The 15,125-nt window shown below is 40.0% G+C and overlaps 1 protein-coding gene across 8 annotated transcripts in view; it reads right to left on the bottom strand.

The window, feature by feature from the left end:
- PTPRA (protein tyrosine phosphatase receptor type A) overlaps window positions 1–15,125 on the bottom strand; it is a 162,296-nt gene that overhangs the window by 54,937 nt on the left and 92,234 nt on the right. For 4 of the 8 annotated variants that reach the window (XM_045445109.1, XM_045445110.1, XM_045445116.1 and 1 more), the window contains one exon: window positions 12,091–12,117. The exons of the other annotated variants lie outside the window; for them this stretch is intronic. In XM_045445109.1, the coding sequence (XP_045301065.1) occupies window positions 12,091–12,117 (27 nt within the window). The remainder of the gene's footprint in view (window positions 1–12,090; window positions 12,118–15,125) is intronic. 8 annotated transcript variants of the gene reach the window in all.

Genomic DNA, 15,125 nt, shown 5'->3' with positions numbered 1-15,125 from the left:
CTCTGTCCACTGCCAATCCATTCTCCCCAAAGCAGGCAGAGTGGTCTCTAAGAAAGCGTGTCAGATCATCTTCTTCTCTTATAAAACCTTTTGATAGTTTCCCAAGCCTTTAGAAGGAAATCTAACTCCCTTACCCTGGCCTAGAACAACCTCCCCCGCTGGCCCCTGCCCACCCTATCCCCTGCTACACTTTGCTTGCTCACTCCACTTCTTCCTCTAACACCCTTCATGCTGAGTTCATTCCTTCCTTAGGCCTTCAAATATGTTATTCCTTCCTGCTTTACATAGCCTCCCTCCGTTCTTTGCTTGGCTACCTCCTAGTATTCAGTTCTCATTTTAAGTGTTACTTTTCCCAGAGAGGTCTCTCTTGACTTCCTAAAAGTAAATTAGGATCTGAAGTCTTAGTTTCCTTATCTCTAAAATAAGTTACCTGCAGATTAAATGAGATCATCCATGTAAAGTTCTTGGCACAGTAACCAGGTACGCACGGTATGTATTCAGTCAGTATTGGCTACTATCTTCCTTGTTATTCTCACAAAGCATTCTGTTACTGCTCTTGATAATACTTCCCACACTTTGTAGTTATATACTTATTTGAGCGTAGTTGATAATGAGTGTCTGTCCTTTGCACCATAAATTCCACAAGGGCAAGAATTACATATCTGCTTTGTTTCTCGCCACGTACCTAAAACCCAGACAGAATTTCACATACATTTGGCACTAAACAAATACTAGATTAATGACTTATCGCTAAATATGGCTTTGTTAAATGTCAATCCCAAAGGGCTGTCCACCACGCATAAAAAGAAGGTAATTAGAGACATCTGGCTCAAGAGAGTGAACTGAATCCATAATCTTACTTCTTTCTCTTCCCAAAAGTACATTGAAATGATAGAAGAAATATAAAAATACTAATGAATCAAAAGCATATCTGGAAGGCAACAAAGAGTGGCATTAGTAGACCCGAAACAGGGATCTGCAGAAGACAACGCAGAAGGACTGGACTACTGGAGAGATCAATCAGAGCCGAAGAGCCTCCAGTTGAAAGGTTAAGTACTAGCTCAACAAGTCTGGGCCTGGAAACACCCCAAGCTTAGAGTCAACCAGGCCTACCCGTGGATGAATGTAGGCCTTGGGGTAGCAGGATGGTATTTAACCAAAGGTTTGTCAATGCAGGGCCCGTACACCCACAGGCTGGGTAACAAGCTGTGTGCCCCATTCAGACTTAGCTGGGAAAACAGCACTCTATATAGAGTAGAAGTTCTGTCAGAGAGTGCTGATGGCTTTTTTTTTTTTTTTTTAAATATAAGTTGCACATATATTTTTAAACTTCGTATTATGGAAAACTTTCAAACTTACATAAAGAGAACACTACAGCAAATTCCTGTGTACATATCACTTTACTTCCAATGTTATCACTATATGTCAGTTTTTTAAATCTCTACCAGGGCTTCTCAACCTCACACTACTGACATTTTGGGCCAGATAATTCTCTGTTGTGGGGGGACTGTCATATGCACTGTAAAATGTTTAACAACATCCCTAGGCTCTACCTACTAGATGCCAGCAGAAAACCTCAATTGTGATGACCAAAGTCATCTGCAGACATTGCCAAATGTCCTCTGGGAGAAATCCACCCTGAGTTGAGAACCACTGGTCTATACCCACTCCACTGGATTATTTTATTCTTTTTTTCTTTTTTGAGAGAGACAGAGCGAGAGAGCACGTGCACACGCAGGGGAGGGGCAGAGAGAAAGGGAGAATCTTAAGCAGCTCCACACTCAGCATGGAACCTGACACGGGGCTTGATCTCACAACCATGAGATCATGACCTGAGCTGAAATCAAGACTCAAAGGACTGAGTTGCCCAGGAGCCACCCCTCCCCCACTGGATTATTTTAAAGCAAAGCTGAATCTATCATTTCAGCTGTAATTATCTCAATATGTAACACTAAGAGATAAGGATTCTTAACATATCCAAAATACCATTATCCTATTTATAAAGCAACATTAATTCCTTAATCTAATGTAATATTCACTTACTGTTTAAATATCACTGAGTGCCTCATAAACGCTTTTTTCTGGTTTGGTTAGAATTGGCACCCAGAAAGGGTTTTTACAGTGTACATGACTGCTAGGTACACTGGGCCCATAGAGAGTTTCCTGGGTCAGCCCTGATGACAGAGAAAGGGCAAGGATTGGGCCTGAGGTAATTCTAGGTGGCCACAAGACATGAAGAAGGGGAAAAAAGAAAGGAAGGCAGCTCCACCTACAGGAGAACTGCATCCAACTTCCTAAACCATGACTGAACCCCTAGTTTAGGATACGTCCCTGTTTGTCCTCCTGAAGCGATACCTACTGTGAGCACATTCTAATCCACTCAATGCTCCAGGGTAAAGCTCAACCAGAGCTCTGTAAGTGACCTTCACAGATACCAAGGACAGCGATGGCAGTCCTGGGAAACAGACACAATACAAGAAATAGAGTATTTCTGGGGCGCCTGGGTGGCGCAGTCGGTTAAGCGGCCAACTTCAGCCAGGTCACGATCTCACCGTCCGTGAGTTCGAGCCCCGCGTCGGGCTCTGGGCTGATGGCTCAGAGCCTGGAGCCTGTTTCCGATTCTGTGTCTCCCTCTCCCTCTGCCCCTCCCCCGTTCATGCTCTGTCTCTCTCTGTCCCAAAAATAAATAAACGTTGAAAAAAAAAAAAAAAAAAGAAATAGAGTATTTCTTTAAATAGAATAATCTTTAAAAATATACTGCGGGGCACCTGGGTGGTACAGTCAGTTAAGCGTCCGACTCTGGCTCAGGTCATGATCTCATGGTTCGTGAGTTTGAGCCTTGCGTCAGGCTCTGTGCTGACGGCTCAGGGCCTGGAGCCTGCTTCAGATTCTGTGTCTGTCTCCCTCTCTCTCTCTGCCCCTCCCCCACTCATGCTCTCTTTCTCTCTCTCAAAAGTAAATAAACATTAAAAATATATATATTAAAAAAATAAAAATATATTGCAACAGCACACTGCATCAATTTTTTTAAAAGGCCACTATAAAACAAGGAGCAATCTCACACCTATCAGGGACTGCTGCTATCAAACAAACAAACAAACAAACAAACAACTCCAGAAAATAACAAGTGTTGGCCAGAATGTGGAGAAACTGGAGCCCTGTGCACTGCTGGTAGGAATGTAAAATGGTACGGCTAATGTTGAAAACAGTATGGTGGTTCCACAAAACATTAAAAATAGAATTACTATATTATCCAGCAATTCTACTTCTGGGTATATGCCCCCCCAAATCGGAAGCGGGGTCTTGAAAAGATATTTGTATTCTCATGTTTGTAGCAGCATTAGTCACAACAGCTAACATGCAGAAGCAACCACATGGCCACTGGTGAGTGAACAGACAAGCAAAATGATGTACACACACACAATGGAATATTTTCAGCCTTAAAAAAGGAAGGAAATTCTGACATATGCTACAACATGGATGAACCTTGAAGACCTCATGCAAAGTGAATAAGCCAGTCACACAAAGACAAATAAATACTGTATGATTCCACTTGTACCTAGCGTAGTGAAATTCAGAGTCAGAAAGTAGAATGGGGGGGTGCCAGGGGCTGGAGGGAGGGGGGAATGGAGAGCTACAGTTTAGTGGGCATGGAGTTTCAATTTGACAAGATGAAAAGAATTATGGAGATGGATGGTGGAGATGATTGTGCAACAGTGTCAGTGAACTCAATGCCAGTGAATTGTACACTTAGTAATGGTTAAGATAGTAAATTTTGTTATGTGTGTTTTACTACAACAAAAGAAATGGGAGGGAAAGGAGCAACTTGAAAATTAAGAAAGTTCTTAGAAACTAAAACACGACTGGGGGAGAAACAATCTCAACAGAAAGGCTGAACAGGAGAACACATGAAACTGAAAAACCAATTAGTAATGTGAAAAACCACATCATGGAAGTTCCCAAGACACAAAGCAGTAAGAGTGAGATAGAAACTGTGACAGTGGGGCGCCTGGGTGGCACAGTCGGTTAAGCGTCCGACTTCAGCCAGGTCACGATCTCGCGGTCCGAGAGTTCGAGCCCCGCATCGGGCTCTGGGCTGATGGCTCAGAGCCTGGAGCCTGTTTCCGATTCTGTGTCTCCCTCTCTCTCTGCCCCTCCCCTGTTCATGCTCTGTCTCTCTCTGTCCCAAAAATAAATAAACGTTAAAAAAAAAAAAAAAAAAAAAGAAACTGTGACAGTAAAGAGACAAACTGGACAGATCTAGGAGTTCCCAAAGAAGAGAACAGTAAGGTAGGAAGGAAAGAAATTATACAAGAAAGTTTGCTCAGTTATCAGGCCAAAAGGGATCATCAAGTTTGAGTGGCAATACTGAAAAAGGAGATTTACCTAGATACATCCTGACCAAGCTTTTAAAACTTTGGATTGAAATCACCCAATTAACCAGAAGCCACCCTTAAAAACTTCCTACGGAAGAAAAAAGTTTCCCTATAATAGAGAAACAAGAATCAGATTTATGTATGACTTCACATCTATAATACCATAGCCAAAGCCAATGGTGCCCTGTCTACCAAGTTCTTAGGAAGCACTTTGAACCTGGAGTTATTCATCTAGCCAAATTTTCATTTCAGCAAGAGGTCAAAAGAAAGCCATTTCCAGACCATGGGGTTTTAGGGTCAGACAAACCTGAGAGTTCAAATACCTATTATCCTACTTAGTAGTAGTGTGACAACCTCTTGGAAACTTTGTGGAATGCCGTATGAAATACAAACGTATTATCACTCTCCACCTCTTCCAGTTAATGGATGATTTAAAAGAAGCAGCATTTGCAAAGTGCCTGATATCAAGGGAAGACATTTGGCCTTGGCATCCAAAAGTTCACATACTAGCAGAGAACCTCAGTCCAGATTTTGGGCTCAGGCAAGTCTCTGTCTAAAACAGGAAAACTACAGCCCAAATGTAGCCACTGCCAGCTTGTATAAATAAAATTTGATTGCAGCACATCCGTATTCATTTACACACTATCTACGACTGCTTTTGCACTACTAAGGCAGGGTTGAATAGATATGACCAAGATAGTATGATTGCAAAACTGAAATTATATATTATCTGGTCCTTGATACAAAAAGTCTGCCAAACCCTGATCTAGAATGTTATTACCACCTCTCCACTTATACAATTCCAGATCAAATATCACCTTTTGTGAGTAACGGCTCATTTCCTGTACTTCCATAACACTATGTACCTACTCTGCTACAACACTAATCACACTGAATTAAAGTCATTGACTATATGTCCATTAAATTACAAATTTCTTGAAGGCATGGATTCAAGATCACACTGAGATATCCCTGCACTCAGCATTTATTCTTTCATTCAATAAATATTTGAGTGACTTATTGTGTCAGGCAGGTCTTGAGGGCACAGTAATGAATAAAATCAAAATTTCTTACCCTCATGAAGCTTACAGTCTAGTAGGAAAGAAAGAACAGGTAAGTAAAGAAATATATAATACATGTAGTTATGAGTGCTGTGAAGAAAAATAAGGCAGGGTAAAAGAGGAAATGGAGGAAGCATTCTGTGATGTAAAGTGGGGTGGTCAGAACAAGTCCTGAATGAATGAATGGATGGAACAAGTACCAGGAAGCAGTGCAGTATTGTTTATGACCAATGCAACCACTGCAAGCAATATGACAAGAGACTCAGCTAGCCTGATAACTTAGGAATTAATAAAAAATTATTACAGTGAGTATTTTTGCACTTCTATAGCAGGCACAGAGCAAAGCACCATGCACATATTTTATCACTCAATTAACCTAAGAACCCTTAGATACCATTATTAGCCCTGTTTGAATGGGTGAGGAGACTAAGCGCAGACATTAACTTGTCCATAAAAAGCTGCCACTCTAAAGCAAAACCACAAAGTGACACTATTCTCCAGGCTCTTCATAAACTACAGGACAGCACCACTTTAACTATTCCATGCTTTTAGGCCAGAACAGTCCTCTGTCACAGAAGCAAGATTTTACCTTTTGACATATGAATTATATCCATGGTTTTTGGGTTTTTTTGAGAGTTGGATACACATGGACATGAGCGGGGGACAGGCAGAGGAAGGGAGAATCTTAAGCAGGCTCCATGCCCACAGAGGAGCCAACACAGGGCTCAATCTCATGATCATGAGATCATGACCTAAGCCGAAATCAAGAGTTGGGACACCACTAAACCACCCAACTGCCCCTACACCCATGTTTTTGATATGGTTAAAAACAATACAGATAGGAAAGACACCTCCACGCTGCTGTGAGGGAAGGAGACTCAGATCTATTAACAAAAGAGGAGAGAACTTATAGCTCCCTGTATCAAATCTCAGACTTGGACACAGACTCAGGATCAAGGCACTCTCCTAGAGTTCCTCCATAACTGGATAGACTTGTCATATCATGCTAAGGCATGTCCTGGTCTAGGTCTTCCAGAGAGGTGGCCTTGCAGGATACAGGCTGGCGTAGTAGGCAAGGCAAGCACATTGGTCTATTCCTTGCCCTCCCCCACCTCCTATCCACTATCTATTCTAGCAAAATTTCACTTTTTAGACTCCGACTATGGGACAGAATTTCAAAAATACTAAAATGATGTTCTGGGACAATAGACGTCTATTTGCTATCTCCCTTTTCCAAGAAAACAAAGGGTCATGTTATTCTAAGGGTTCACATGTAGACAGGTGAGTCACTTAAAGACTTAGACATAGGGGCGCCTGGGTGGCGCAGTCGGTTAAGCGTCCGACTTCAGCCAGGTCACGATCTCGCGGTCCGTGGGTTTGAGCCCCGCGTTGGGCTCTGGGCTGACAGCTCGGAGCCTGGAGCCTGTTTCCGATTCTTGTCTCCCTCTCTCTCTGCCCCTCCCCCGTTCATGCTCTGTCTCTCTCCGTCCCAAAAATAGATAAACGTTGAAAAAAAAAAAAAAAAAAAAAAGACTTAGACACACCTTGGCCAACTACAAAAATAACCACTGAAGTAAAAGTCATACTCCTCTAGCTCAATTCCTGAGGTCCATTTTGTGTCATCTCTACACTTTTTGACAGAAGTATTTATCAGTTCTCAAAGGCAGAGTTAAAATGTTAAGTCCTTCCTATTGGCTCTAAAAACAGCAAAAAGCATCAGGTTGCCTCAAGAGCCCAAACCACGGGGCTGAGCCCAATCTTGTCTAGGGCCAAATTATTACTGAGAAACTAATTTCCATTGCCTACCTATCTTCCCTAAGGCCTCTGGCGTTATCTTTCTAAAACAAAAATCTGACTATGTCATCATTTCCTTCCTTCCCGTCACCAAGAGACACCCTGACCCTTGGGCCCACTGTACCACTGGGTCCATTGTGCTGAGGCTAGATCTGGCCACTCCCCAACTCACGCACATCAACGGTGCACAGTTCCTCATACACCTGACTTACTCTTTCACCCTACCTGGTGCATCTTCATTTTCCTCAGTCACCATGTTAATTTAAACTGCCTAAAGCTCATCCTCATGCCTCCTTCCCACTCTCCAGGCACAAATGTTTTCAAGCTCCCTGGCAGCACTTTGCATGGTATATCCAAATAGTGTGTAGCCAAGTGGGCTCTGATGCTTGGTGTTCATGAGTTTCTTCCATGAGACAGGGAATGTATATTTTTTTCTTTCTGGAATCCTCACATCTAACAGGTACTGAATGAATATATGATTACTTAGGGAAAGCCATTATAAATGGAGTTCACAATAATGTCACTTACTATGATGATCAAAAAAAAAATACTTCTTTAAACAAGAATGTGAACCCCTTTCTAGATTCCAACTTTAGCAAAGTATGAAAGCCAGGGGGAGCAGGTGATCTGATGAGAGCTGAGAAACTTGAAGGAGCCTCTGTGGTTCAGTAGAATGCTTACTGTGTCTGGTTCTAGAACTCTGTAGTTCAAGGGCTCCTTCTTCACAAATGTTTAGAGGATACTATTTCTGGATATAAAAAAAAAAACAAAACCCAGTTATATAAACTATTACACCTAAAATAATCTAAAGTATGATTACAATAGCTTTACCTTGTGTTCTTGCTATTTAACAATTATCAGTGATAAGGTCTTTATGTAAAAATCCTATTATTAAAAAAAACTATGAAAATAAAAGGTAGGAGGAGATGCGTTTATGCAGAACCTTGTTTAAAAGGTACAGGGCAGGGGCGCCTGGGTGGCGCAGTCGGTTGGGCGTCCGACTTCAGCCAGGTCACGATCTCGCGGTCCGGGAGTTCGAGCCCCGCGTCGGGCTCTGGGCTGATGGCTCAGAGCCTGGAGCCTGTTTCCGATTCTGTGTCTCCCTCTCTCTCTGCCCCTCCCCCGTTCATGCTCTGTCTCACTCTGTCCCAAAAAATAAAATAAACGTTGAAAAAAAAAAAAATTTTAAAAAAAGGTACAGGGCAGAGGAACAGCTAAAGGTCTACCGTTGTAGTGGTACTGTTGCAAGATGATCCTGCCTTGGGATCTGTGCACACACCAGCCTCCAGGAGGCCTATGATTGCCCCTGTTTCTGTGAGTCCTGATTGACCAACTGAGATTCCTGACCTCCTTAACCTCCCGTCAACTGTAACAATAACAGAATAGTAGGAGTAGCAATGTGATAGCCAGCACTTGCTGAGCAACTGCTATGTGCTGACCCAGCACTAGGTCAAGTACTTTATATGTGTTACTTCATTCTCCAAAACAACCCTATGAAAGACACTGTGTTCCTATCTGATTTTGCAAATGGCAGAAAGAGTCACAGGAAAGTTAGACAACTATCCGCACCCTGCTAGTAAGTGGTTAAGAGTCAACACACAAACCCAGATGGTCTAGCTCCAGAGCCCAGGCTTTTAACCAGCATACACTGCTTCTCTGAACATTCCACTATGCCACTCACTCCCTAGCCTTTATATATCAAGATCATTCAATAGCATTTTCTCACACAAGAAAATCTCTAAATAGATGAATGAGAATATGCATCACCACCTGCTCAAACTTCCTGAGAACAGTAGATGTTATAGATTCCCCTTCAAGACCAAAGAACCCATTCTCCTAGCTGCTAGGAGGGTTAGTGGCTAACAATTCTTAGCCAAGGGCTTTCACAGGAACTGCCCTTGGCCTACAAGAGTAGCCTGGCCCTGGGATGCCTGGGTGGCTCAGTTGGTTAAGCCTCTGACTTCAGCTCAAGTCATGATCTCACGGTTCGTGAGTTCAAGCCCTGCATCGGGCTCTGTGCTGACACCTCAGAGCCTGGAGCCTGCTTTGGATTCTGTGTCTCCCTCTCTCTCTGCCCCTCCCCCGCTCACGCTCTTGTCTCTCTCTCTCAAAAATAAACATTAAAAAAAAGAGAGAGAGAGAGTAGCCTGGCCCAGGGAAAAGCTCTTACAACCCCATTCCAGCTCCCAAGCTCCCTGCAGGATTTGAGGCCTTTCCTACCTTTGCTCTTGTGGCATCTCATGTCCTGTCTCTACTCAATACTACTGCCTTTACTGCTTCACAGGTGCCAGAGAGAGAAAGTACTCTCCAGTAAACTTGCCGCATGCAAATCTGTCTCAGAGTTGGTTTTCTCTAGAACAAAACTAATAAAATTGTTATGTAAAATTAGTGAAGACTAAATAACAGCTGGAGAGTGTACTAGTGGCCAGGGACTTCATGGTGAAGATGTACTTAAAAGATAACACCTGAACTGCACTTAATGCATTACTATATATTACACAAACCACCCAAATTAACACCAGTACGAATGTTTTAAAAGAAAAGCTGGTTACAAAAGGAAAAATATTGTTAGGATTCCACTTAAATTAGGTATCTACAATAGACAAATTTATAGAGACAGAAAATATAGTAGTGGTTACCAGCGGCTGGGGGAAGGGAGAAACGGGGAGTTAGCGGTTTTTGTTTAAAAAACAATTTTTTTACATTTATTTATTTTTGAGAAACAGAGTGAGACAAAGGTGAGCGGGGGAGGGGCAGAGAGAGAAGGAAACACAGAATCTGAAGCAGGCTCCAGGCTCTGAGCAAGCGGTCAGCACAGAGCCTGATGCGGGGCTTGAACCCATGAACTGTGAGATCATGACCTGAGCCGAAGTTGAACGCTCAACCGACCGAGCCACCCAGGTGCCCCGAGGAGTTAGTGTTTAATTTGGGATGTTTCAGTTTGGGATGATTAAAAACTTCTGGAGATGGATGGTGGTGATGGTTGCACGACAATGTCTTAATTCCACTGAACACAGTAAGAATGGCAAATTTGATAGGAAGTATATTTTACCATAATCAGAAAAAAAGCTAGTACTACTAAATAATGAGGGATACATTAAAAAAAAATACACATGAGAAAACAACCAGTTTCTTAGACTTCAAAAGAAAGGAAGCAAAGCTGCCTGCCTCCCTTCCTCTCTTTTTATTCCTTTCTGTTTTGACAATTAAAACACCAGCCACTGCTGTTCAAAAGCACCCCATCCCAGAGACCAGTGCAGAAAAGCTGGTAATTTAATTCATCTGCATATGACATACTTCGCTTAGCAAACCCATTATGATGCAAATATTTTTTAAAAATTTGCCTCATTTCTCAGAAAGCACTTGGCTTTAAAATTAGAATGTGATATCAAAATTTATACAAATACTTCTAAAGATCTGCTCTGGTAAAAGTGTCATTACATTTGGGGCTTTAGATATTGCTGAGAATATGTATGTCTCTTCATTTTCCTGTTTGGTCAAAAGCAATTATATAAAATTATTTTTTTAACTTAAAAAGGATATGGGCTAGTACATATAAATAATGTCACAATTACCAATAATCTAGATAATCAAGGTAATTTTATTTTTTTTTAATCATAATATTAAAACTACTCAAATCCTTATTTGTTACCCAGGTAAAACAGGGATAATACCGGGGCAAGGAAAGGCTAAATATTAAGAAAATACACACTATGTAGAGGAAGAAATCAGAGAGCTATATGTTTAGTCTTCAAGCCTACACCACTTGGACTTTTCAGATTGGTTAAAAGAGTTTTAAGGAGCAAATATAATTATCTATTGCAACATAAATCTGTTAAGTTCTACATCTGATAGTGAAAATCTAGTAAGCAAATGTGAATAGCAAAGACACTACTTAATAGAACCCAGTTCCTGAGTTTAAGAAAGTGAGAGCTGGATAATCAAAAGACATGTGTGCACAGTATAACACCTCACTAATCCTCACCAAATACATTGGCAGATGGACAACACATAAAGGATTATATATCTATTTTTCTGATTCAGATGCTTTCTGTTTAGTGGGAATTCATAAGCCTTCAGATGTTCCATTACTTAATTATGCAGGAAAAATTGTGCATGGTTAAATAACAGAATAAGAAAACAAAAAGCCCAAGAAGTCTCATTTAATAAAGTAGGTGACATATGAGAAAAACTGGTCAACAGATTAATATTTTGAAACTCAAATGCGATGATCATTCCTTAGATTTTGGATGATCCCTTTCTTTTACACCCTCTGATGACAGTCTTACTACTCTCCTAAGCAAAATGTGTCACTGCACACGAGTACTCCCATATCTGTTCTCTGGTGACCAGGGATCCGGCAGTCCTGCTTAGACCACTGACACAGCATCTCCGGTCACAGGGATGTCACGCTAGAGGGTGAAAACCCATAAAATCCATACAAAATGACAAAGGGTCGATGCTTTATAGACTAGGGAAAACAACACAAAAAACTAGGATGTTTATAGGCAATTATGGACTAGACATTAGGAATTAGCTCTGGTGTAGAAATAATGGCTTAATATCACCAAAAGGTGATATTAGCAAGGTGATATGATAAAATAAGATACAGCTGTTTTATTACTTGTTAAAAGATCTAAAAGATATTATAACTGTTAGAATCCATAATCTGTACTTGAAAACATAATGAATATTTGTTTCCGTTACTCTTGTGAACGAGGTTAATATGGAAACAATTTAAGGGAAAGTAAACACACAACCGTACAGATGCACAAGGTTACCAAGACTGAGCAGAGGAAACATGATGAATTCTGTACACTGTAAAAGGGACAACAACAGACATAAGGTGACTGGCTCACCTCTTCTGTCCTTCGAGTCAGAATTACCTGTGTAGTAAGTGAAAAATAGAAACATGCACTCAAATTAAAGAAAAACATTACTATTCAACCTAAGTTAAGACAAAATCAGCTCTTTCTTTATGTATGTTGGAGCTAGAATGAGGTACCCTCCAACAAATGGGAAACAAGATTGCCCAGACCCACTAAACTTTAACCAGTGGTTTGTCCTCTCAGAGAACAAAGGCAACACAGCACCAATATTCATAAAAAGTATAAGAAGGCAAAGAGAAATACAAACATAACTGTATTACAGGCCTTTACGTCTTTTAGGTCATTCATGAAATACAACAGGGCAAAATTAAGTTAAGAATATAAAGGACTTAAAATGGCAACAGGTAATAAAATCTAACCAGTGTAGACCAAATTCTATATACTAACAGAGAAAACTTTTTCAAAGTTTTGTCTACTTAAGTCACTGAATTTTGGTCTGTCTTTAGCAGAATATTTAGAATGCACCATAACTAATATAACTACCCACAGGAACACTTATGGGATATGGCTGAAGCTGTGCTTACAAAAATTCATAGTATTAAATATATTAATTAACTGGGAAGACTGTAAACAAGTCAAGCATTCAACTCAGGAAGAAATAAATCTAAGAAAAGCAAAAAGAAAGAGTAAGAATTGAAAAGAAATTAATGAAATAAAAACTGAAAAATAAAAACTGAAAAAAAAAAAAAAAAAAACAACACTCTTTGGAAGGAAAAAAGCAACAAACTGTGAAACAGATAAATGGTTAGCCAACTTAAGCACGAAAATGGACATAAGTATGTAAGATAACAAATATTAACACTATGTAGGAAATTAATCTTAAGAGATGACTTTTCTTCAAATCCATTCAAGTAATTTTGAAAACATGAATGAGATGCACAATTTTCTAGGTTAAGTTCAATGATTTCTGTGAAGCAAAACAAAACACTGACAACTAAAAGTTATCAAAAATAGCACACATACAATTAAAATTAAAAAACAGCACACATATAAAGGAAAGATATAAACCAATTTAATTTAGAAATAACTTACAAATTATCAATGGAAAAATCCCAAATAAAGTAGTATCAAACAAATTGCTACAGTTCATTCAAGAAAAATACAACATGCCTAGTATGATTTTTTTTGCAGAAATGTGAATAAAGTTAGGAAATCTATTAAAAATGATTCACCATAGCGTATTATAAAAAGAGGAAAAAAATCAGAAAGATCTTGCTCACTGATGCTGAACAGGCAACTGGCAAAATTTGACATATATGCTCTTCAAAACAGGAATAAATTAATAAATCCTAAACATGATAAATATGTTTATATCTCAACTCAAGAGTCAGCGCCATATTAATGGAAAACCACTAAAAGCATCCTTGAGAGTCAGTACAAGACAAGGCTGACTTTTACCATTGTTTTCTAACCTTGTTCTGAAGATACTCATCAAATCATTTAAAGACAAAAAGAAAGACTAATTTGAAGGCATGATAATTGAAGAAAATTATGTCAAACACTGAGGACATTTATTTTTTTAAGTTTACTTATTTACTTTGAGAAAGAGTGAGAGAAAGAGACAGAGGAAGGGAGGGAGAGACAGAGAGAGAGAAAGAATCCCAAACAGGCTCCACACTGTCAGTGCAGAGTCCAATGTGGGCTCAAACTCACAAACCGTGAGATCATGACCTGAGCCAAAATCAAGAGTTGGGCGCTTAACCAACTGAGCCATCCAGGCACCCCAAACACTGAGGAAATTTATTAAGATGATCAGGATAAAATATGCCTACAAAACCCAACAGCTTTATGTAGTATACTCAAAACTAAAATAATGATGTATGTCAAAAATGACAGTAAAAATAATGACAGTAGCAGAAGCCTTCACAGCCCCGACAGCAGCCAGTTAGAGGACACAGTGGAAGAAAATACTCCATTTATACTAACAAACAACAAAGCAAAACACCAAAGTAACAAAGAACCCCTCTGAAATATCTAGAAATGAGCTGAACAAAACATGTGCAACATCAGTGGCAAAAACTTTAACACTGCCAAGAAATACAAAGTAAGAATTCAGCAAATGGAATACACTGCATTCTTAGATAGACTTGAAGACGTCAATTGTCCCTGTTAATCTATAAATATGACATGATCAATAGAAACTTTTCTCCTGCTATATAAGTTGATTCTAATGTTCATAAAGAAAAATAATCAAGAATTGCTAGCAAAATTCTGAAAAATAAGATTAACAAGGGATGACTCACTTTATCAAATACTGGTTATTTTAGTTACAATCATTAAAACGGTGGGGTTCTATACAGAGAACAGAACGGTGGGGTTTCTGGACAGGGAAAACGATTAATAGAAAATAAAAATGCCAATAAATCGAACTCACATAACAAATGAGAACCTAAATACATATCAGATATCAGAATTCAATATATGATAAGGTGGCATTTTGAATCAGTAAGGAAAAAAACATTATTCATTAAAGGGTACTGACATAAAAAAAAAAAAACACCAAACTAAGAAACAAAAAGAGGCGGGGGGGGCGGTGCCTGGGTGGCTTAATCGGTTAAGCGTCCGACTTCGGCTTAGGTCATGATCTCATGGTTCGTGGGTTTGAGCCCCGTGTGATGCTCTGTGCTGACAGCTCAGAGCCTGGAGCCTGCTTTGGATTCTAGGTCTCCCTCTATCTCTGTGCTCCTCCCCCGCTCAGGCTCAGTCTCTGTCTCTCTCAAAAATAAATAAACATAAAAAAAATGCTTTAAAAAAAAGGTATTGGGACAGGGGCGTCTGGGTGGCTCAGTCAGTTAAGCTTCTGACTCCTGAGTTCAGCTCAGGTCACGATATCACAGTTTGTGATGAACACCTAGTACAGCTCTGAGCTGACAGCACAGAGGCTGCTTGGGAGTCTCTTCCTCTCTCTCTCTCTCTCTCTCTCTCTCTCCCTGTGCCCCTCCCTCTCATGTTCTCTATGTCTCTCTCTCTAAATAAATAAATAAATAAATATTTAGAAAAAAAGG

This window comes from Leopardus geoffroyi, chromosome A3, assembly GCF_018350155.1.
Source record: "Leopardus geoffroyi isolate Oge1 chromosome A3, O.geoffroyi_Oge1_pat1.0, whole genome shotgun sequence".
NCBI classification, from domain to species: Eukaryota; Metazoa; Chordata; class Mammalia; order Carnivora; family Felidae; genus Leopardus; species Leopardus geoffroyi.
This window is presented reverse-complemented; position numbering and strand designations above follow the sequence as displayed.